The following is a 24,142-nucleotide window of genomic DNA, read 5'->3' on the forward strand; positions in this document are numbered from 1 at the left end:
ACTTTAATACATGGTTGCCATAATACATGGACAATGAATTTTTAGATGAGATAGAAGGCACACTCAGCATTGTAACACTAAAAATATTTTCTTTTGAAATAGTTGTAAAAATTTTTTAAAAATTTAAAATTTTGGGGCGACTGGGTGGCGTAGTGGATAAAGCACCGGCCTTGGAGTCAGGAGTACCTGGGTTCAAATCTGGCCTCAGACACTTAATAATTGCCTAGCTGTGTGGCCTTGGGCAAGCCACTTAACCCCATCTGCCTTGCAAAAACCTAAAAAAAAATTAAAATTTTTACAAACTGAACATTTTCAAAAAATTTTTAAATTTTAAAAATTTTTAGAAAAATAGGTTTCTAAATCAATGTCTTATAATAAATATAAATGGTTTATAAAGAAAAAAGAAAAATAGTTTTCTAGACTCATAAATAGTAATACATTATGGGATTATATTAATATATCAAATATTTATTGTTGATGGCAGCTTGGTGTTGAATATATTATGGAATGGAGCTGATATTGGTAAAAAAAAACTGTGCCAGTGAGTTTGAAGTTCTGATTGAGCTCACCAAGCTGGAAAGGCATTTTGCCTGAATATAACACTAAGTTTAGGGAGGTTCATGATCACCAAGTGAATTTCTTTTGTCATAGCACATTATAAAAACTATTTATTACAATGTGGAGGATCTTGGAGAGAATATCAGTAGCAGCTTCAGGAGCTCTCAGCTCAGAGTTGATAAAGGGATAGGACAACTGGTCAGAAAGATATTATAAGGGATGTTTTGCTGTTCTTCAGGATAACCATTACTGATTGGCAATTCTATTGACCATATGCAGTTCTGGATTGCAGTTCCCAGATGGAAAGGAACATTTGTGGTCAGTCACAATGGAGCAGGGATCCTGGTGACAGTTCCCAAGCAAAGATGAGTCCAAGCCTTGTGACTACAGGAGAGCAGGGCCTAAGTTACAATTCTAGAACCAAGAGGAGTTCTAGGAGAGCAGGGACCCTATCTGGGTAAAGACCAGAGCACAGACCAGAAGAAAAATGACCACATATTTGCTTGGATTATATCACCCAAGAAGTACCACAATCTTGCAACCCCCAGAACTAGCTCTGAAAAAAGCCTGAAGCTTGGAACAATGCCTTTTCACTCCAAGTAAGCAGAGACTAATTTTAATATAAAGTTTAGAAGTAAGAGGTAGGCTGAAAAATGAACAAACAACAAAAAAAAAGGATTTGACCATAAAAAATTACTGCGGTTTCAAAGAAGACCCAGATATAAATTCAAACAAACCCAACAACAACAATACCTAGAAGAGCTAAAGAGAGAAGGGTGATAGAGGAAAAAATAGGAAAAGAAATGAGTGATGCAAGAAAATTATGAAAAGTAACAGCTTGGTTAAAAAAAGGCACAAAAAAACCAAAAAAGGCACAAAAAAAGAGATTGAGTTGTGTAAGAAAGAGCTTTTATAATGTAGGGAGAAAAGGGAGCAAAGGATAGGAAGCAATGCTTGAACTTCACATCAAAACTGGTTCAAAAAGGGAAGAATAAATGTATAAATTCAGTTGAGTATAGAAATCTATTTTGCCCTACAGGGAATTAGGATGGGATAACAGAAAAAGAGATGGGGGAGAGGGGTGGATAATAAAAGAAAGGGCAGGTTAAGGGAGGCAATCAATTGTCAGAAGCCAAACAGATTTATTTTTAGGAGTCACAGGATAGAAAGAGAAAGAGGAGGGTAAACAAAAGAAAAACAAGATGAAGGGAAATACATAGTAATCATAACTGTGAATGTGAATGGAATGCATATGTACATAAAATAGAAGTAGATAGCAGAATAGATTGGGAGCTAGAAACAAACAGTATCTTATAAGAGACACACTTGAAAGACATACACAAAGTTAAAATAAGGGGGGTGAGCAGAATCTATTATGCTTTGGTTAAAATAAATAGGCAAGGGTAGCAATCATGATGTCAGATTAAGCAAAGTCAAAAACAGACTTAATTGAAAGAGATAATCAAGAAAACTATATTTTATTTTTAAAAATTCCATAGACAATGAAGGAATATTAAAAACTAATTTACAGCAAATTTCTCTGATAAAGGTTTTATTTCTCAAATATATAGAGAACTGAGTCAACTTTATAAAACAAGTATCATTCCCTAATTAATAAATGTTCAAAGGATAAAAACAGGAAGTTTTCAGAAGAAGAAATCAAAACTATCTATAATTTTAAAAAGTTCTAAATCACTAATGATTAGAGAAATAAAAATTAAAACTACTCTTATCAGAAATGATAAATGCTGGAGGAGAAGGGAGAAAATAGACATATTAATGAATTACTGGTGGAGTTATGGTCTGACCAACCATTCTGGAGAATTATTTGAAATCATGGTCCAAAGGGCTATAAAATTGTGAGTGTTTGATCAGAAATACCACTACCAGATCTATGTCCCAAATAGATTTTTTTTAAAAGGGGTCTATATGCACAAAAAATATTTTATAGCAGTTCTTTTTGTAGTATCAAAGAATTGGCTTTGGAGTCAGGAGGACCAGAGTTTAAATCCTGCCTCAGATACTTGATACTAGCTGTGTGACCTTCAGCAAGTCACTTAACCCCATTGCTCCACACACAAAAAAGAAAGAAATGTCAAAGGGGATGATTTCAGAATAACATGGGAAGACCTACATAACTGATACAAAGTGAAGTGAGCAGAACCAAGACAATATTTTACGCTGTTAACAGCAAGATTGTAACAATGATCAATTGTGAAAGATTTAGTTGCTCCGATTCTAAACTATTACAAATGACTTATGATGAAAAAGGTGCTATCCTTGTTCAGAAAGAGTACTAATGAGTTCTGAGTACAAATTATAGTTCTTCTCATTTTATTTTTCTTGTTTATTAAAATAAAGAAAACATAGAAATGTTTTGCATGATTTCCCATGTTTAACAGATTCCATATTGCTTGTCTTCTCAGAGCGGAAGAGAGATGGGAGGGAGGGAGAGAATTGGGAACTCAAAAATTGTTTTAAGAAAGTTAAAATAAATAATAATAAATGTAAAGAAAAGAGGGGGGAAAAACCATGTAGAGAGATTAAAATATGCATTGTAAGTAAAGAACATCCACACCAACTAAAATCCCAGAGTTTTTCAAATTATAGAGTAGTTAAAAGAATAGTTTGAATCTGGTATTGATGAATTATGGGATATTAAGTAAAACAATTAACATCTCTGGATCTCAGTTTCCTTATTTATGGAATGAGTAAAAGGATGGGGGGAAGGGGCAGTTATTTGATATATTAAAAAGATTTATGTATGTATAGGGATTGAAAAGGGGAACTGTGTGGAGATTGGTTGGTTGAGAATCAGTGGAAGAAGAAATTGAAATGATATTGTCATAAATTATCCTACATACCACCCAGTCAGATGGAAAAAACAAACGAAACATTTAGGAAATATAGTGTAAATCTGTCATAGACCTAAAATACAACAGTTTAGGGAATTTCAACATGTAATAAATGTCAAATTAGCATGTGGAACTGTGCACGTATATCTTTAATTGAACAGGAAATGTGTAAATAGGTGAAACCTTTGGTTGTTTGAATACACACGGAGTTTTTACAAGTCAGAGATCCCTAGTTTTAGAGAGAATATGTTAAGGGATTTCTACTATAACTGTGGTTTAGTTATTATTTATTAGTAATTAATAGGCTCCCAAAATATTAATTAGCATTAATAAGCTCTCAAAATAACAGCTGTAAAAGACACATGAATCTTTTAACTGACAACTTGAGTTGCTTATTATTATTATTATTATTATTTATTAGTAACAATAATAATCTGTTTTACTAGGCTCCCAAAATAGCAGGGAAAGGGAACAAGTAAATTAATGGACAGTTGCCCAAGATTAATGCAGAAATGTTTCAGATATATTTTATCTTATCTAGAAAAATTCAGATTTAAAGCAATAATCAAACAAGAAGTAATAATTGAGCAAAAGAAAAAACATATGATTTAAACCTACATCCTTTCAAATAAAAAAAAAAGAATGGAAAATAAGAAAAGACAATTCACCAAGATCTTCTATTTCCTCAGCAAAAACTAATCTGAGCCTCCCTAGAGGGTTTTTTGTAATTAAGTGGAGCTGTAAGCAAAAACTTCCAGCAGCATGCTCAAAATCAGGCTTCATGAAAAATCCTCTTTGCTACTGTAGCTCCATTCTCTCCAGTCTCCTCCTACTCTCAACCTCTTCCCCATGCAGAGAGATAATTCCAAAGTTCCCAGGCTCCTTCAGCCCAGACAACATGATGATTTAGCCTCTTTGCAGACCCAAAGCTACAACACTAAAAGCCTATGTAGCTATTGGTCCAAAACAGGACTACAAGCGTTTGTTGAAAGAATAGAAGAATATGGACCTAACAAGGGGACAGCTTCATCTGTGCAAATCACAATTTAGGTACAAGCAATCTTTATATTTTTGAACATCCATATTTTTAAGGGCATTATCATCCTAGAGGCCACTGATGGCTCAGTATATAGACCCTTGGAGCTGGAGATAGTAGTTGTTGAGTTATTTTCAGTTATGTCCAACTCTCCCTGACTCCATTTATAGTTTTCTTGGCAAAGTAATTGTAGTGGTTTTACCATTTCCTTCTTGAGCTCATTTTACAGATTAGGAAAGTGATACAAATCAGGTTAACTGACTTGCCCATGGTCTCACAGTTAGTAAGTGTCTAAGGCTGGAATTGAACTCAGGAAGATGAATCTTTCTGACTCATGGCCCAGCACTCTATTCACTATGGAGCCATCTAGTTGCTGTAGTGAATGCCATTGGGTACCTACTGCCTATTGCCTCATGGGTCAAATATAACCTATATTTGCCTTTTACAATAAAGTCCCAACCTACCATAGTGACTTTATAATATGCCATTCCCTTTATGAACAGTATGATCCAAAGTCTTGCTATTCCTCACAGATCTTTCATTTCTGTTTAGTCAGTATGACTAACCCTATGACTGGAAAGCTGCTCCTCTTTATGTCCCAAACTTAGAATCCCTCACTTTTTCAGACACAAATAAGACTGTCTATCCAAATCTTTTCCTTTTCCCCCGGGCAAGTGTCCTCCATCTCCAAACTGTCTGTATTAATTTGTGTATCTATTCTGCATGTCTTCATGAGATCACCCTGAGAGAATGATTCCCTGAGGGCATGGATAGCTTCCTTTTTTGTCTCTGTTATTTTCCATGTCAAGCATAGTACTTGGAAAATAGTGACTGGCAAATAGTTGGCACTTAATAAATGTTTGTTGACTGATTTAATTTTTCTTGGGCTAGAAAAAGATTGCATTAACAAGTTATATCAAACACCATTGGTAATAACAATTGTAAGTAATTAATCATTTACTTTTCTATACATCTTTAGTACTTTTCTCAGAACAACCCTGTGAGGTTTATGATATAAATATTGTTATCTTCATTTTGCAAATGAAGATAACAATTTTCTTCAACCAAGTGGCAAAGTGGATAGAGTAGGACCTAGCATCAGGGAGTTATGAATTCAAATCTTACCTTAGATATTTGCAAGCTCTGAGACCATGGGCAAGTCACTTAGCCTCTGTTTATCTGTTAAAATGGTAATAATAGGTGTACTTATATCCTAGGGTCAAATGTGATCATTTGTGAGGGTGAAATGAGGTAATAACATGCTTTTTCAAGCCTCTGTAGAATGCTATCTACAGATCAGAAGGCTGAGGTTTTAAGGAAGATAAAATAACTTTTCCATAGTAACTAAGTTTAGATTTCAGTAAAAGTCTTCTAGTCCCACAGTCAAAGAATGTTGTTTCTCACCCCACACAAAAGAGAATTCAAAAAGACACAAAGATAGAACTGGCACAAGTCCATCATTACCAGATAAAGTCCTTTGCACCATCATCTTTGTAGACACAAAGGATAACATACTACTTTATTATTCCTTTATTCCTTCAACAGGAAAAGAATACAAGAAGAGGGAAAAAATAAACTTGCCAAAACACAATTCTAGAAACAAAGCCTAATAGACTTGCCAGGAGTGGGCTAGCCAGTATACATAGTATCCCAGGGGATCATTATTTTCTTTTCATGGAAATAAAATAAGGCAATAGACCAAGTGGATAATACACCAAAGAAGAAAGACTACTCCCTAACTATTCTCACCTTCCACTCCTGCCCTCTTAAAACTCAGAATGAATTTAAATTTGGACTGTAAATCACCACTTTGCTAAAATCCAAAAAACTTTTTCCCCATCTGTTCTGTAATAACTCATATGTTGTTGCTACAAGAAATTTGAGTTTTGGAGAAGTGTGGAATGAATACTGGAATCAAAATGCCAGAGCTCACATTCTGCTTCTGACTCACCTGTGTTACTTTGAGCAAGTCACTGAACCCCTCTGGGCCATGTTTTATTCATTTATAAAGTCCCAGGGTTGGACTAAAAAAATCTCTAAAAATCCCTTTCAGATCTAAATTTATCTATGATCTTGGGATCAGGAGTCTTCGGATCAACTGCTAGGTTCTATATTGTATATGCTGGTAAATGTTCTTTGAAAAAGCCTATACAAGAGCACACTTAACTTTAATGTATATTATTAACATTTTCTCCCTCATTTTCTTAAGTCTAGGAATTCATCAAAACAATGACCTGATTCAAAGCATCTGCTGATTTCTGAATTGTAAATGTTCAAATTAAAATTTTAACAATCTACTCTCAGGAGCAAGTACAAACTTTACAAAAGACAACAAAAATGTCAGAGGACAAATTGGAAATTTGAAGCAAAAAAGGAAAGTCAATGTTTAGACAAGGTGATATTCTTTTCAGTCTTCAGGCATTAAGAACCTAGATTCTCATGCTCACAGCTACTCACTATGTTTCAAGAACCTCAATTCTTTCAAGGCTGAAAGTGAGAGAAAAAAAAAGTGAGATGGGTTTCACCCATCTTAAAAAGAAGTATGAGAGTCATTTATCTTCTCCCAGACCATTTCTCATGCTCACTGTTACAAGATGGGATAGGGGATAGGGACTGGATCTATGGTTTCAATAGTATAGCTGATACTTAGGTGAGAAAACTTCCTTTGCCAATAAAAGCCAGTGCCTCCTCTGACACTTTACAGGAGAATGAGAATGAGAATGAACCTCAGCAGATTTTTCAGAAAGGAATACCTAATATACACAGTCCCTAAATAGTTACCTTATGATGTCTGTCCTTTGTTCTCAAAGCAGACCATGACATCAGGAAGGTGATGTCATGACATGCACATGAATTGAATTTGACTGAGGGGGTGCTGTGCTTAAATCACCAGCCTCACTTTCTCCTCTGGAACCATCTGAGTCCAGTGGTCAGATATGAATCAGGACACCTGGAGATAGCCCTAGATGTGAGGCAATCAAGATTAAGTGACTTGCCCAAGATCACATAGCTAGTAAGAATATAGGTCAGATTTGAACTCAGCCATTGCACCATCTAGGACCTCTTTATTGGTCCTTTGCTTCTCTTGTCAGACTCAATCTGAGCATTATCATATCTGATTGATAATCCTAGAGACTTCTCTGGAACACGGAAAACAATCACAAAGACAGCATGTATCAGAAGAAGGGCTTGAACCCAGGTCTAAATCCATGGTGCAACTTCCCAAGATACCAAAATAAGTACATGTAATTAATACTTGATCTTTGATGTGTCGTTCTTCTTTAAAACAATCCAAGAGCTGGGACAGCCAGAAACAAAGGTGACAGTTTTCTTGATTAGAATAAGAAACTATTATTGAAGTTCTATTGAAAGTCAACTTATTAATTCAAAATATAGATAGCAATTTCATTAACCAGGATGTTCCTGCATTTTTGCTTTAGGGAAAAGAAGCAATTGAAAGATAAGCTTTTTTTATTCATATCCTAATTCAAACACTACTTGCTACACTGAATTTTGGAGTGAGTGCACATACAATATAACCCAGTCTGTTGTAGTTTCTTCATTTACAGCATGAATATTTAAAATTATTATGGAAAATGAAAGGACTCAATTCTCCTAAGCATGATACTAACACCTTACAAATTCTGGAAGTGACAAAGAAGCAGTAAATTGTAATCATGCCTTGTAATTACTAAAGAAGAAATTATTTTAATTCATTCTAGAAAAAATTTAAAGGGAAATTGAAAAGAAAAGGTCCAGGCCTCAGTAAGTGAAGTAATTGGGGTTGGAGTTAGAATATATGCCTTCAACACACCAAAAGCCTCAGAAACTACCAATGTAAATGTATTCAGATCAGTACAATGATTGATGTTTATAAGTACAGCCTAGATCAATAAGGAAAAAGTTTACTTATGCTATGAATGCTCTGTTTAAGGTAGCAGCAAGGGGATAATGTATTTTAGAGAGATTCCCATCCAAAATTGTTAATGGGGCGGGGGCAGCGGGGGAGAGGGGTTTGTTCACATCTGGATTCTAGGCAATGTTCCAGAGTGTTGAGGTTGAATAGGTGACATCTGGGATAGTGAGGGGTTACTATATAATTTTCTTGCCAAGGATCTTAAGTCATTCAATTGCACAGAATTCTCCCCAGGACCAAAGATAAAAATAATCTATTCATTTGAAACAAACCCTAGAACACTAGCCCCACCACCAGTTATCATGAATGTTCTGCCTCTTTGTGTGAGGCTGACCTGAATTTACAGAGGACCCAGAGAGTATTAGGGTTTGCTGCCCACCAAATATCATCATCATCATCATCATCATCATCATCATCATTAATATTATTGTTTTTGATGTTAAAAATAAGAGCAATTGTTAGCATTTATATAGCATTTTCAAGTTTGCAAAGCACTTTACATATTTGATCCCAAAGTCTGACTAAATGGGAGTAAAGACAAGAATTCTGGACCACCCTGATCTCAGAAGCTCCCTCCCTCACCCAAAATGTCCCCAACCATGAAGACTTGAAGCTACTGCCTCCTAAGTGGAACTAACATATGAAACACAGTGAAAAGCCCAGCTGGCTGTGTGGTACTAAGGACAGACTTACTGAAAATGGGGTTTTTTTAAAGGAAAGAAAATCATGAAGTCAGATTTAAGCTATGGAGCAAATTTCCCTTTTTCTGGCTGTGGTAAAGAATATCTTTGTTGGCATTTTTTATTTGTGGGCCAAGCTCCCAAGGGTGGAGGAGGGAACTAAAGTTTCACAGCTTTTCTTCCAGCCACTTCTCCCTGAATCAGTAAATGATCTGTTCTGCTCCAAGAATGTAGGTAGGATAGTCAGACCTCAGCACCATTAAGAAAGGGAGCTGAGAAAAATTATATCAGTTGGACACCAGCTCTGAAAGGGAACATTCTAAATCAGGATTTAGCCAATAAGAAAGAAGTTATTCAGCCCAAGAAAGATCAACCAGAGACTGGAGGCAAATTTACCTCATCAGATGACTGAATCCAAAAAGTAAATAACCTTGAGTAACCTCTATTTACATGTGTATATATCTATACAGACAGATATATATATATATATATATATATATATATATATATATATATATATAGAGAGAGAGAGAGAGAGAGAGAGAGAGAGAGAGATTCATATATACATCCATATGTATGTGTGTTTCTTTGTTGTTTTTCTTTAGGAACCAAAGGGGACAAGGCTGAATTCATTACAGACTTTCTAGAGGCTTTGTCTTTCTGCAGACCTGAAATAATTTCCATATATTTTCTTAAATCTATGGGAGTTAATTGGGAATTTGCATTTTGGGCAGAGTATTCAGATTTCAAGATGGATGCTTAAGCCTTTCCTTTTCACCAAACAAGAGAAAATTTCTGAATTGAATTTACTGAAGTAGAAAATGCTCAGGAATGGCCAGCATGATTGTCTTTCTTCTCTGGGAGACTCTTCAGAAATATTTGGCTCCTATCTCAGAAGGGAAGAAGACTGTCCCTGATTTGGAATTTGTTTATATGACTGAGATTACATCAGAGAACTTGGTTCTTTCCCGACTTCCAAATCACTGGGAATCTATCAAAGGAGAGCCAAGTCTGACATCAGTGTTTCCTTTATGCAAGCGGGAAGTTGTGAATTAATGAGCTGTGTTTTCCTCATGGGGTCTCTGGTTGAACTGGGTTTGGTAAAACTCTTCTAGATTCCTTGACATTGCCTTGATATTATTATTTATTTAGCTGTCTGACAGACATCATATGCTACCACTCAGATAAATGACAAATGTGTTTTGGATAGTGATTTTGAAAACAGCTCTAGTAAGAAGTCAGGTAATGGTCTGTTGTTTGAAAAACTAATTTAGATGATGTTTTAGAAACATGAGTTTAACTCCAAAATTTTCTCTATTTTATAATCACCTTGCACATTTAGAAGCTATTGTCACCCTGGGCAAGTCATTCCATAATATATAAAATGAGAATAATGATGATAATAACGATAATAATAATAGCACCTTATAAGAAGCCTATTGTGAAATTCAAATAAGATAATATAAACTACATTATTATTCTCAAAATATTATATAGATGGATTTTTGTTGTTGTTGAGTTGTTTCAGTTCTGTGTGACTCTTTGGTTTCCCATTGGGGAGTATTATTCGTAAAGATACTGGAATGGTTTGCCATTTTTATCTCAATCTCATTTCACAGATGAAGAAACTGAGGAAAACATAGTTAAGTGACTTGCTCAGGGTCACACAGCTAGAAAGTATCTGAGACAAGATTTGAATTTATGAAGATTCCCAAGCACAGTAATCTACCAGTTAGCTGCCTTACATAGATGGGAGTTAATATTATTATTATTATTACATTTTAAACAGGAATGTTATAACAATAGATATGATGATATGGGGCACTGAGAAAAACTTCTCATTCTGTCTATAGCAAATGCCACACGGCTTTCTCCACCTTTCACTCTGTTTCATATTTCAATTCCACTCTAATGCTAGAGGTGTCAGTCTAAGACAATATTAGAGGAAAAATTCATTATAAATGTACCTTGTGTCCAGGTTTCCGGCCTCTCTTCTTTGGGATCTTCACAACTGGTAAGGAACAGGCAGAAGAAGAATACAGGTTGTGGACTGTCATTTTCATAGGAGCTGAGTGAAGTGGAGGTCTACCTCGTTTTCTTCCTGCTATCCTTGGAGACTGCATTTCAGCCATTACCAGTCTTGTAAGCAGTGGTGACAGGTTATTTATATGCAGAGAAGGTGCTAAGAATCAGTTCAGACACAAAACAAAAACAAAAAAAAACACAGTTTGGTTGGGGGAAAAAAAGGAATAAAAATTTTGAGAAAAATAACTCAATTTCTTTTAACGTTTTTGGGATAACAACCATTTAATAGAAGGGGAAATAAAACCAGGTACCATTATTAGCCTTTAAAATGATTGTTAGGCAGCTAGGTGACGCAGTGGATAGAGCACTGGCCCTGGAGTCAGGAGTACCTGAGTTCAAATGTGACCTCAGACACTTAATAATTACCTAGCTGTGTGGCCTTGGGCAAGCCACTTAGCCCAATTTGCCTTGCAAAAATAAACAAACAAAAGAAGGAACGAATGAATGAATGGATGAATGAATGAAATGATTGTTGATACTCATTGGTCTGCTCATAAGGTTCAATGATCCTAGTAGATTTCTCACGGAATTACTGATTCCATAGGAGCATTTTAAGAAAAGCAAAACCTAGTGATATTGGGGTACAGTAAGAACTAGTAGTTCAAATATTGAACAAGCCTGAGAGATCCACTTCAAGCTATAACTGTCTTGGGGAGGGGAAAGAAGAATAATTATTGCCAAGAAAACTCTGAATTATCAACAAACTTAAGGTTACTGTGTACTTCCCAATAGCTAAGACTTTCTTTGGGGAAGTATTATATCTCTGATCGCTTGCTCTGAGAGTAGGAAGGATATGCCCTGATCCTAAGACTCAACCATCAAGAAACTTCCTTTCTACAGGAGAAACAAGATGTACAAATATGTGTTCTAGGCAGAGTTTGTCAGGAGACCCCTGGTTGAATTGACTCTCCCCTGTAAATTAGTTGAAAGCAGAACATAAAAAGAGAGACAGTAGAGACAAGGAAGAGTTAGTTCTTAAACAAAGAAGTAGGTAAAGGGGTTGAAGTCTTTAGACAAGTGTGATGGGGCAACTAGGAGGCATGGAAGATAGAGCACTGCTCTTAGAATCAGGAAGACTCAGCTTCCCAAATTCAAATCTAGCCTCAGACACTTAGTTGTGTGAACCTGGACAAGTCACTTAACCTTGTTTGCCTCAGTCTCTCATATGTAAAATGAGCTGAAGAAGGAAACAATTACTCCTGTATCTTTGCAAAGAAAACCCTAAAAGGGGTCACAAAGAATTGGACATGACTAAACAACTAAGACAAGATCATTAGGGAGTCAATAGAAGTTCTGTTGACTACCTAATGATCTTGTCTTAGTTTGATTTCTTGCAGCAGAGAAAAGAAACACCTAGAGACAAAGAACCTAGATCTTTGCTACCCCTTTCACCTCAGAAAGGATCTTTCTCTCTTTTTTTGCACCCCCATTAGCAATGGCATTTTGGAGGAATGTTTAACTATTTTCCAGTAGGAGAAACAGCAGGAAACAGGCCCAAAGAGAACCAATTCAAGAGACTGCTTTGAGGGGTGTGACCCTTGGCAGTAGAGAAGAGAGTCAGGTATGGATTCAGAGTCAGGAATCTAGTGATGGAGAGAAGTAACCCCAGGAAGCCCAGCTGAACTATCATGAGAAGAGTAAGTACATAGAAGTCCTATCTATATAACTGGAGGCAGAAATTGCCTTAGCCTTGTGTGTTCCCTGAATGTGTGCCTCAATTAGTATTCTCCCTTTTTTCACCCATTCTTCACACTAATGTTATATGAAACTTCAGCCCAAGCTTATGGCAGAGGGTAGGGTAGATTGTTTTGTAGTTACTGTTTTTATTCTTCCAACTCAGTAAGTGATTTTTCTTTTAGTTAATATTATCTACTGGCTGATCATTAAAGGTAAAAACATTGGTAAAAGCTCATGATTTATAGTTATAAGAATAATGTACCTTGAAACTGGAGTCATAGTAGTATCAGGTTTAGTTATAACCTGAAACTTGAATGGGTTAAGTTAGGGAGGTAGCCCAAAGGGGTTTTATATAAATTTTACATACATATATTATATAGGACTATGGACCACATGAGGGAAAGTAATATATAATAAATCATTAGAGGTAGTCTGGAATCAGATTGTGAAGGACTTTAAATGCCAAACAAGTTTGAACTAGCAGCTAGAACCCACCCAAATACATATAAGTGTAAATATCTATATAATAAGTCTACTCATATTATGTGAAGGGGTTTAAATGTGAAACAGAGGAATCTAACTTGATCCTAGAGGAAGAAAATATGATACCTACATCCATATGTGTAAATTATAATTATGTCTACATATTGTGCATATATACATATGGATATGTGCATCAGACACATGATGTTGGTATACATATAGATATTTATACACAAATACAGTTGATTTCTGCCAATACAAAGAAAAAAACAAAATCTACATGTATGCATATGTACCTTCAGAGAGGCAGTCTAGTATTAGCATGTAAAGTTTTATTCTGTAATTGTATAAAATTTTATAAAACAAATTTATAATTTTTGTAGTTTTATAATATCACCCCTTTTAGAAACACAATTTCTAATATTTCTGACAACCTAAAACAATATTGTCTAGACTTAAAGTAAGAAAATTTTAATAATCCAAGATTAAACTTCAAGGTCTACTGTGTGTCCTTTCCCCCCCCCAGAGTGTCAATTGTGAAACCTTTACCAGCATATCCATACTTGCTTTCTCTTGTATTAAATTAATTAAATTTTGAACCTTTTGGAGATGCCTGCTACAAGAAATCTCATTGTCAGACCTAGCTAGGGTGGGCATAATATAAAGGGTACATGCTATATTTCCCTGGATAAGTCATATAATCTCACTGTGACTCAATTGTCTCATATGTAAAATGAGGGCATTGGAGAAAATGTCTCTACTATCCCTTTTTGGTTCTATATAATCCTATTACTATCGAGGAAGAATTTTTTTTTTTATTAAAGTTATTTCCATATTGACTTGATCTTGTTCTTCAGGTATTGGTCTTTAAAAAGTGCCCCCTTCTCCAATGACATGAGGAGAGCAATAACTCTGCCTTCCATTCATGTTGACTCAATGAATCAGAGAAGCCAGGCAATTTTGTAAGAACTGTCTTCTAAGAAGCAGGACAACTGGTTTTCAGCTTCTCCTGTGGGTCTGCAAGAACAAGGGGACTGTGGATCAGCTCAACTGACAAAAGGCTCAAACAACATCAAGGAAATTAAGAGTCACATTTGTGATATTAGGGTAGGGAGGGGAAGGAAAGAAGCTCTTGAATTACAATAACTAAGTAACTAGGCCTGAATCATAGCTGAATGAGAGGAAAAAGCAGTTTAATCAGTGAAATACCTAGTATCCTCAAAATTTCTTTAAATGGTAAAATAATTCATCTTTTAGTGAATGTTTTGAGTTATTAGCCTCTCTATATTTGGCTAGGTCAAGCCTGAGGATCATATGCTACTGTTGTACTTAGCACATTTCTATTCTCTAGTCATGGGTTTAGCCAGTGTCTTGAGCTTCTCTGAAGAAAATAGGCGGGGGGGGGGGGGGGGGGGTTGGTATGCATTTCTGTTTTTAAAGATGAAAGATTTTTCTTTTGTTTCTCTATTTCCTCCTTCCAGATATAACTCACTCTAATAAGTTGTATTGGTACAAGAACTGAGCACAGAACTAGGAGACGTCAGTTCAGGTCTTTGCCAATTACTGTCCCCAGGATCAAGGACTCACAGAATCTAAGAGTCAGAAGGGACCTCAGTCACCATTTATCTTATCCAAACCATTACTCAAAAGAACTTCATTATAACATAATATGTCTAAATGTAACCTACTTAACAAATAGTCGTTCTGCCTCTTCTTGAAAACATGCATTAAGGGGAACTCACCACCATCCAAGATTGTCTTTTTTCACTTTTAAATAATACTTTTAGGAAGTTTCTTGACATCAAGTCCAAGGTCCAGAACCTCTCTACAACTTTTTACCCATTGCTCCTAGTTCTGCCCTTTGAGTCAAATAGACTATGACTAATTACTTTTCCATATGACAGCCCTTTAAATATTTGAAAATAACTACCATGTCCCCCCTCAATAGTCTTTTCATTATTCTAATCATTTTCAGTTTCTCTAATGTCCTCATATAACAAAAAATTGATTTACTTCTGCATGTGATATAATTAGGAAGTGTCTAACAAAAAAAATTAGGAAATATTTAACTAAATAAATATACAACAAAACATAGATAGTATTAATATGTGGATGTCTAAGTCAATGTACTACCATAGGGAATCTATAATCACTTTAATTGTTCCCATTTCTATTTAAGTTTGATGTGACTGTCCTGGGCAATTCACCCTATCCTCCATTTTGTTACTGGTGGACTGGCAGTTCTGCCTGCTTTACAAACGTATTGGGTTGACAAAATTAGATAATGGAAATAAACTAATTTATAATCATACTATATAAATACACACTTGATGCAAATTTTGATAGCAGCTGAAAAGCAGAGTTGTCCTACTACATCAGTTGAATAATCTAATAAACGTCAACCCCTTGGTTGATTCAACTGGAAATATGTTAACAAGTCCCTAGGTATGCTGGTATGGAAGGTTTCATTATAAAGGAGTGTGACATTGCTTCTTGGAAGAGGCACAAGCAATAAAATTATCAGCCTACAAAATGTCAAATTAATTAGTGATCATTTTGATTATTGAGAATTAAAAATAATTTTGCAAATGTTCAAACTCCTTTTCTTTGATACTTCAAAATATACATGATCTTTAGGAAGAGAGGATTCCTTTCATCAACACAAGTCACAACCCCTTAGTTGCATGCCTTAATAAACAGTCTTCATTAATTTCTATAGAAAAAATAATTATTTGATGAATATTTTGAATTATTAGACTTTCAATACTTAGCTGGGCAAGTTTGAGGATCATATGTGATATAAAGACACTTTTCAAGTCTTAAAATGCTATATAAATAATAGTTCTTTACAATACTATTATTGGGGACGGCTAGGTGGTGCATTGAATAAAGCACCAGCCTTGGAGTCAGGAGTACCTGAGTTCAAATCCGACCTCAGACACTAAATAATTACCTAGCCGTGTGGCCTTGGGCAAGCCACTTAACCCCATTGCCTTGAAAAATCTGAAAAAAAAAAAGAAAGAAAAGAATAGAATACTATTATTGTTGTATCCGTGCATCATATTTCTAGTCTCCAGTCATTGGTTTATGCACTGTCTTAAGCCACCTCTGAAGAAAATGGGTGAAGTAGTGTGTGTGTGTGTCTGTTTTTAGAGATGAAAGATGAATTTTTTGATTTTTCTTTTTTCCTGTTTTTTTCCCTCTATTTCCTCCCTCCAGACTTTCCTAGAGACTCTCCTAAAAGCTTTTGTGCATCTAAATTTAAAAATAGTGAATCTCTTTTCTTTTCTGCCCTGTTGCTGTCTTTTAGTGGGCCATGTCAATAGCTCTAATCCTTTTATGACAGATTGGGTTTGCAGTCAGAGATCCTTGGTTCAAAACTTAGCCCTGTCAATGGATATTTATTTGGCCTCTGGCAAGTCATTTAAACAATTAGTTTTAGTTTTCTCATATGGAGCTCATATTGAATTAGATGAACTCTAAGGTCACTTCCAATCCTAAATCTCTGATCCTTTGACCCTATTGTCCTCTCTACAGATCTCTCAGTTGTTGCATTTTTTCTTCCCCCCCTTTCCCTCCCCCATCCTAGTGATGGATACGATTAGATATAAATAAATAAATATATATATATATATGTACACACACATATATATAAAGATATATATATGTAAGATTATTTTATATAAACATATATATATATATATTATCAGTTCTTTCTCTGGATGTAGATAGCACCTTTCTTTATATGGTTTTTTTTGGGGGTTTTTTTTTTGCAAGGCAAACGGGGTTAAGTGGCTTGCCCAAGGCCACACGGCTAGGTAATTATTAAGTGTCTGAGACCGGATTTGAACCCAGGTACTCCTGACTCCAGGGCCGGTGCTTTATCCATTATGCCACCTAGCTGCCCCTCTTTATATGTTCTTTATGGTTAATTTGTATATTTATAATAGTCAACATGATTTATTTGCTTAAAACAATATTGCTATTACTATATAAAATGGTTTCTTGGTTATCATTTCATTCTTCATTATTTTGTGCAACTCTTTCCATGTTTTTCTAACATCATTGAGCTCTTCATGTCTTATAGCATTGTAGTATTATATCACAATGATATACCACAACCTGTTTAGCCTTTCCCCAACTGATGAAAATCCCTATAATTTCCATTTCTTTTTTACAAACATTTTGGAATATATAGGTTCTTTTCCTTTTCTCCTAATCATCTCTGGAAATAGACCTAGTACTGGTCAATTCACAATTCCAATAACACTGAATCAGTGGCCCAATTTTTCCACATCCCCTCTAGTGTTTGTCACTTCCCTCTTTAATCCTTTTAATCAATTTGATAGGCATAAAATGATATTTCAAGTTTGTTTTAATTTGCATTTTTCCTTTTGGTTTTTTTTGGCAAGGCAATAGGGTTAAAGTGACTTGCCCAAGGTCACACAGCTAGGTAATTAGTGTCTGAGGTTGGATTTGAACTCAGGTCCCCTCCTAAATCCAGGCCAGTGGTCTATCCACTGTGCCACCTTTCCACCCCCTAATTTGCATTTTTTCTAATCAATAATGATTTAGAGCATTTTTTCATATAACTACAAATTGTTTTGATTTTTTTCATTGGAAAACTGCCTGTTCCTATCCTATGACCATTTATCAATTAGGAAATGATTTGTATTCATAAAGATTTGACAAAGTTCTTTATCTATTTGAGATATGAGACCTTTATCTGAGAAAACTACCAATAATTTTCCCAATTTTCTGCTTTACTTCTGGCCTTGGCTACATTTGTTTTATTTGTACAAGCTTTTTTTAATTTAATGTAATCAAAATTATCCATTTTATACCTCAACTGCCCTCTATCTCTTGTCTATCCATAAATCTGATAAGTAATATGTTTCATGTTCTTCTAATTTTCTTGTAATATCTCTGGTTCATACATCTATTCAGACCTTATTCAGTAAATTGTGTAAGATATTGACGTATGCCCAGTTTCTTCCATTCTGTTTTCCAGTTTTCCTGATAATTTTTACCAGATAATGAATTCTTATTATATTTATTTGCTCTGTAAATTGTGACTACTCTATTTCATTAATCTATCTTTCTATTTCTTAGTCAGTACCAGATAGTTTTAATAATTATTGTCTTACCATGTAATTTAAGATCTGATACTGATAAATATTCTTTCTTTACATTTTTTCATTAATTCCTTTTATATTCTTGACTTTTTGTTCTTCCAAATGAATTTTTAAAAATTATTTCTTTTAATTCAGCAAAATAATTTTTTGGTAATTTAATTGGGATGGTGTTAAATATACAAATTACTTCAAAAATTGGTTTAAACCAATTGGCTTTTTTTCCTAAAGTTCTCCTACAACTTTATCCTTGATTATTACATCCCACAATAGCCAATTTCCATCCTCACTCTATCCAGTGTAGACTGGAATGCAACTAGGGCAGAGAATTGTCCCCAAGTTTCCAAATTCCAAAGACACTTTCTGCTGGTATTCTGGAGTCAGTTCCTTTCCTGTTCCACTAATTGAGATGATAAAATACCATAATGTGAATGAAATCATAGGCTCACAGGACCTTAGAGGTCATCTAGATCTACTTCCCCTCCCATTGTAAGAATCCTTACTGAAGTATTTTTATTTATAGCAAATAACCCCTTGACTGAAGACCTATAATGGTGGGAAAAGTATAGCCTCAAGATGTTCATGAGATAGTACCTTCTATCTTTGGAAAAGTTAGAAATTCTTCTCTTTATAGAACCATGATCTGTCTCCTTATAACTTCCATCCTTTGGTTCTAATTTTGACTGAACCACTTTTGGGGGATTCCATGGACCCTTCTCTTTTGTCCTCCACCTCTACATTAAGCCTGTTCAGAATCAATCTTTTTGACAACAGAAGCCACCTCCAACCCTCACTCGTGCCAGCTTCTTAGCCAGTCTGTGGAAAGAGAGGATTATGGCAGATGGCTTTCTGGGCTTGATTACAAGAATGAAAAGGCACTGCCATTGATCAGTTTTCAAATCAAAAGAAAAGGTAGAATGAGAATTTCCAGATAGGTTCCTTAATTAACAACAGGTACCCTTCAGCAAACTCTAAGTCAACACAAAATTATTAGTAATAGGCATTTCCACAAAGGTATTGCTAGTCAAATTATATAATTAGAACTGAATTAAAATTCTGAGAGCAGAATCTGATGTCTTCTACTTACTAAAAAAACACTGTCACCAGATTAAAATGTGGAAATACCTATGCTTATCCATTGAGGTATTTCTGTCAAAAATCTACTCAGAGAAATGCAAGCTACAGAAATAAGTACTCAAATATGGAGATATTCCTCTGGATGTATGAGAACATATATACTCTTGTATGTGTTTGTATGGAGAATCATAGGATGTTAAACCTGGAAGGACCTTTTCATGGAATCAATGAGCATGTCAGACACTATATGAAGTACTAGAAATGCAAATAATAAAGAATGAAACAATCTCTACTCACAAGAAGCTTACATTCTAATGGGAGATGATGACAAGTACATATATAAATATAAATATGCACAATATACCATAAATACAAGTTAAATAAATACAAAATTATTTGAGACAGAAGGAATAAGTAGTACTAGTAAAGGAGATCAGGAACAACTTGATGCAGAATATGTTTTTTTAAAACTGATTCGTAAAGGAAGAAAGGGAGAGTTGATGAAGAGGAACTTAGAACTACTGTTCTAAGTATCAGGGATGGCAAAGAAATGGAAAATGGAATGTGGTGTGTGAGGGTCAGGCTTACAATAAGGAGGCCAGTTTGAATGGATTGCAAATGTAGGAGAAGGAATAATGTTCAATGATGGTGAAGAAATAGGTTAGGACTGAGTTGCACAGGGTTTTAAAACTACTACAGAGTTTAAAAACTAAACAGACATTTTTATTTTATCCCACAGACAATAAGAAGTCATGGACTTCATTAAGTTGGAAATCATAAATGAAGAGACCTCTGAAGTCGTCTAGGCCAATAACTTATTTTTTGGATGAGGAAAGCCAGAGAAGTGAAAATAATTTGCCCAAAATCCTACATGCAAGAAGTAGCAAAGTCAGCATTTTAACCATGGACAAATGAAAGGCCTTCCTCCCTTGTCTCTTCAATCCCCCAGATCCCCCTTCAAATTCATTTTAGACTGTGATAATAAGAGTTTTACCTTAACTTTTTCCTAAGAGTCTGCTGCTCTTTAAGAGGGATTAACAAGAAAGGATAATGAAAATTTTTAAAATGGAAACTAAGGGAATACCCATCAGTTGCAAGATGGTTGAGAAAAATGTCATTTATGAATGTAATGAAATATTGCAATGCCATAAGAAATGGTGAGATGATATCAAAGAACCCTAGGAATAGGAATTTATGCAGTCAGAGAGCAATTAATATTACAGCAATATTGTCAAGGAAAACAGCTCTGAAAGACTCAAGAACTCTGATCAGTTATTGATGACCAATCACATCTCTCTCCACAGAACCTATGGGGAAGCATATTATCCCTCACCTGACAGAGAAGTGATATCCTGAGGGAGCTGAAAGAGGCATAGTCTTGTGGACAGGACCTCTATGTGAATGTGGTTTTGCTTGACTATGCCCATTTGTAACAAGGTTATGTTTTTCTTTTTCTCTCTGTCTTTGAGGTGGGGAGTAGGTCAGGGAGATAACGATAGTAATGGAGGAGAAAGAACCATTGGCACATGTACCTAGAAAGGAGTACAGACAAACAAGTAATTTTGATTATTAAAATCTGGATTTTATTTTAAACTTTTGAAAAGCAAGAAGTATGAAATAAAGGCATATTTTCATATAAAATTTTATAATTAATGTATAATATTTTCATATTTGCTGTATATATAGAAAGACTTTTGGTGTTCAGGTTCAGAATAAAAGTTAAGATTTTAGAAATCAATAAAATTTGGTTTAAAAATAACTGACATATTAACTTTACATAATAAGAGCTAACATTTATAGTGTTTTAAGATTTGTTAAATGCATTACAAATGTGATCTTTCTTGGTTCTCATAACAACTCTGAAAGGTGGATGCTATTATTATCTCCATTTTACAGATAAGGAAATTGAGACTGAGAGATGTTCAGGTCACTTATCTAGGGTCATAAAACTAGTAAATGTCTGAGGCAAGATTTCAATTCAGGGCTCCAAATGGCAACCTCAAAAGTTGCCTCATACATTCCTCCCCATACCTTTTTTTCCTTTTTAGTTCAACCATTATTATCATTGTGATTGGTGCAAAGTATTAAAGACAAAAAGCCAACCCAAAGGAATTATTGATTCAAACTAGGAATCAACCAAATTTGTGGAATTTAGACAACTAATACCCTTTTCTTTTCAGGGAAACAATAATATTACCATTTCATTGAATATTAGAACATTCCTTGGAGTTAATCCTATCCAAATTCCTCATCTTAAAGAAGGGGAAACTGAGGCCTAAGAAATGAAATTACTTGTGCAAAATGACAAAGCTATTTGGCAGACCCATGACCAAAACCCAGGTCTCCTGACTCAATTTGGGGAAGGATATTAGATAATTGTGATATCAATAAGAGTAGCTTTCTTCTCTCCTTCCATCCTTCCTTTTTTTTTAAAAAAAAAGAGAAAATCGGGGCAGCTAGGTGGTGCAGTGGATAAAGCACCGGCCCTGGAGTCAGGAGTACTTGGGTTCAAATCCAGTCTCAGACACTTAATAATTACCTAGCTGTGTGGCCTTGGGCAAGCCACTTAACCCCATTTGCCTTGCAAAAACCTAAAAAAAAAAAAAAGCCCATGCTGGTCATAAAACCATTGGGTTCGAGCTGTTCACTCCCCTCCTTTAAAAAAATTAAAATTAAAAAAATTAAAAAAAGAGAAAATTGAGATCCAAAGAGAGACTTTGATCAGATTTGAAAAACTGTGTGTAAGTGTGGGAGGGAGGGAGGGAGGGGGGGTAGAAAGATGGGGAGGAAGTAGTAGTAGTAGTAGTAGTAGTAGTAGTAGTAGTAGTAGTAGTAGTAGTAGTAGTAGTAGTAGTAGTAGTAGTAGTAGTAGTAGTAGAAGAAGAAGAAGAAGAAGAAGAAGAAGAAAAAGGAAGAAGAAGAAAAAGGAAGAAGAAGAAGAGGAAGAGAATGAAAAGGAAGAAGAGGAGGAGATAAAGAAGAAAATTAGAATCTTATAGATCAAAAGCAATTAACTCTGAATCAAAAGGAATGGATAAATATCAGAATTACAAAAAACAGATGGGAAGAAAGGATGGGTAAAAATAATTGGAGGATATTTTTCCTTACCAGAAGGTAATGAGGTTTTCTGTAAGTTATTTTCTGAATCTATCTTCTACAGGATTTAGAAAGTCAATTTTAAAGGAAATTACATTTTCTCAGCAAAATACAACTACCTGGGTTTTTTCCCCTTCTCTGTTTATATGCTATGTTCAGTTTTTAGAAAGCTTTGGGGTTTTCTCTTTGTTTATTTCCTTCTGAGTCTTTATCTCTGGGGCAAATCTCCCATCATGATGTGTTTACTTCCCTGGTGTCAAGAGTTCTTTACTTCAGCGTCTCCAAAAGTGACAGATAAGAAAACCACCTTGAAAATAGGACTGGTTTACCCTGCTTTGAGAAAACCAGAGAAACCACCACCACAATAATCATAGCTTACAGAGATCTATTGCTTTATAGTTCACAAAGGGCTTTCCTTCCAATAATCAGGTGAGGCAGGTAGTGAAAGCATTATTATTTCTATTTTTTTTAATTGAGGAGACTGAGGATCAGAGAGACTTCCTGAAGTCATATAGCTAGTAAAGTGATAAACTCAATTCCAATCATAGAATTTCTGAGTTGGTGGGAACTTCAGTGATCATAAAACCCAACTTATACATCAATTAGAATCCTTTCCTATAACACATCAAAGAGAAGATGATCTTGCCTTTGCTTGAAGACCTCCAGTGATTTGAACAGTTCTAATTTTTAGGAAGTTATCCTGATACCAAGCTCATATTTGCCTCTGTGCAACTTCCACCCATTGACTTCAATCTGCTCAAGCCTGACCTGAAGATCAGAATCTGAAGATCCAAGACTTGAACTTTTTAAACAGATGATTATTAAAATTACAAAAGATTCATATTATTTTCTAAAAAAACTAATAATTTTTCCATAGCAAGGATTTTTATGCATTTGACATTTGTTTTGTCTAAGATAATATACATATATTGAATAAATAAGAAATATTTGGAAAAATACTTCCTATCTTTAACAATTCTCTTCAATAAGAAATGACAGATATGAAGAATTCAGTGAAAGATGAGTGGACTTTATAAAGTAGTGCAAAATGAAAAAAGGAGGGTCAAGAGAATAATATGCATAATGATCACAGTAATATAAAGAATACAAGATGAAGAAGCAGTACACTGTTGATAATTGAAACAAACAGTCTCGGTCTTGGAAAACTAATAAGGAAAGAGATCTTCCTCTTCTTAATAAATGGGAGATGAAGGAGATGGACTATGAGTATAGAATGTGTTATAAATTGTCAGATGCAGTCACTGTCAATTGGTTTTGCTTAAATGTTTTTCCTTATCATATGGATACAGTGCTTGGGGGGGGAGACTATGGTGTGAATTCAAAAAGTAATAAAAATCACTTTGTTAAATGTCTACTTTCTTAATGTTCTACAATGAAGATTACATCGACCTGGTACTTTATTTCTTGGTTCTTAAAATATAAGGAAGAGACAGTAACTTAAACATAGTTCCACTGGACATGGCAAGAGAACAGAAACATGAAATCAGTACAAGAACTAATAGTATGGTCACCTTGATATGCAAGTG

The 24,142-nt window shown here is 35.0% G+C and overlaps 1 protein-coding gene and 1 long non-coding RNA gene across 5 annotated transcripts in view; one reads left to right on the forward strand and one right to left on the reverse strand.

The window, feature by feature from the left end:
- SCML4 (Scm polycomb group protein like 4) overlaps positions 1-24,142 on the reverse strand; it is a 176,477-nt gene that overhangs the window by 86,616 nt on the left and 65,719 nt on the right. For 2 of the 4 annotated variants that reach the window (XM_074187289.1, XM_074187286.1), the window contains exon 2: positions 11,013-11,227. In XM_074187289.1, the coding sequence (XP_074043390.1) occupies positions 11,013-11,177 (165 nt within the window). In that variant the 5' untranslated portion in view covers positions 11,178-11,227. Of the gene's footprint in view, positions 1-11,012; positions 11,228-24,142 lie in introns of those variants that run through there. The other 2 variants (XM_074187288.1, XM_074187287.1) reach the window with 2 other exon arrangements.
- On the forward strand, positions 923-11,300 carry LOC141487763 (uncharacterized). Its single transcript, XR_012468509.1, has 3 exons — positions 923-1,157; positions 7,582-7,768; positions 11,024-11,300. It is a non-coding gene; the product is annotated as an uncharacterized LOC141487763 (long non-coding RNA).

This window comes from Macrotis lagotis, chromosome 5 (assembly GCF_037893015.1).
Source record: "Macrotis lagotis isolate mMagLag1 chromosome 5, bilby.v1.9.chrom.fasta, whole genome shotgun sequence".
In the NCBI taxonomy this organism is placed as follows: Eukaryota; Metazoa; Chordata; class Mammalia; order Peramelemorphia; family Peramelidae; genus Macrotis; species Macrotis lagotis.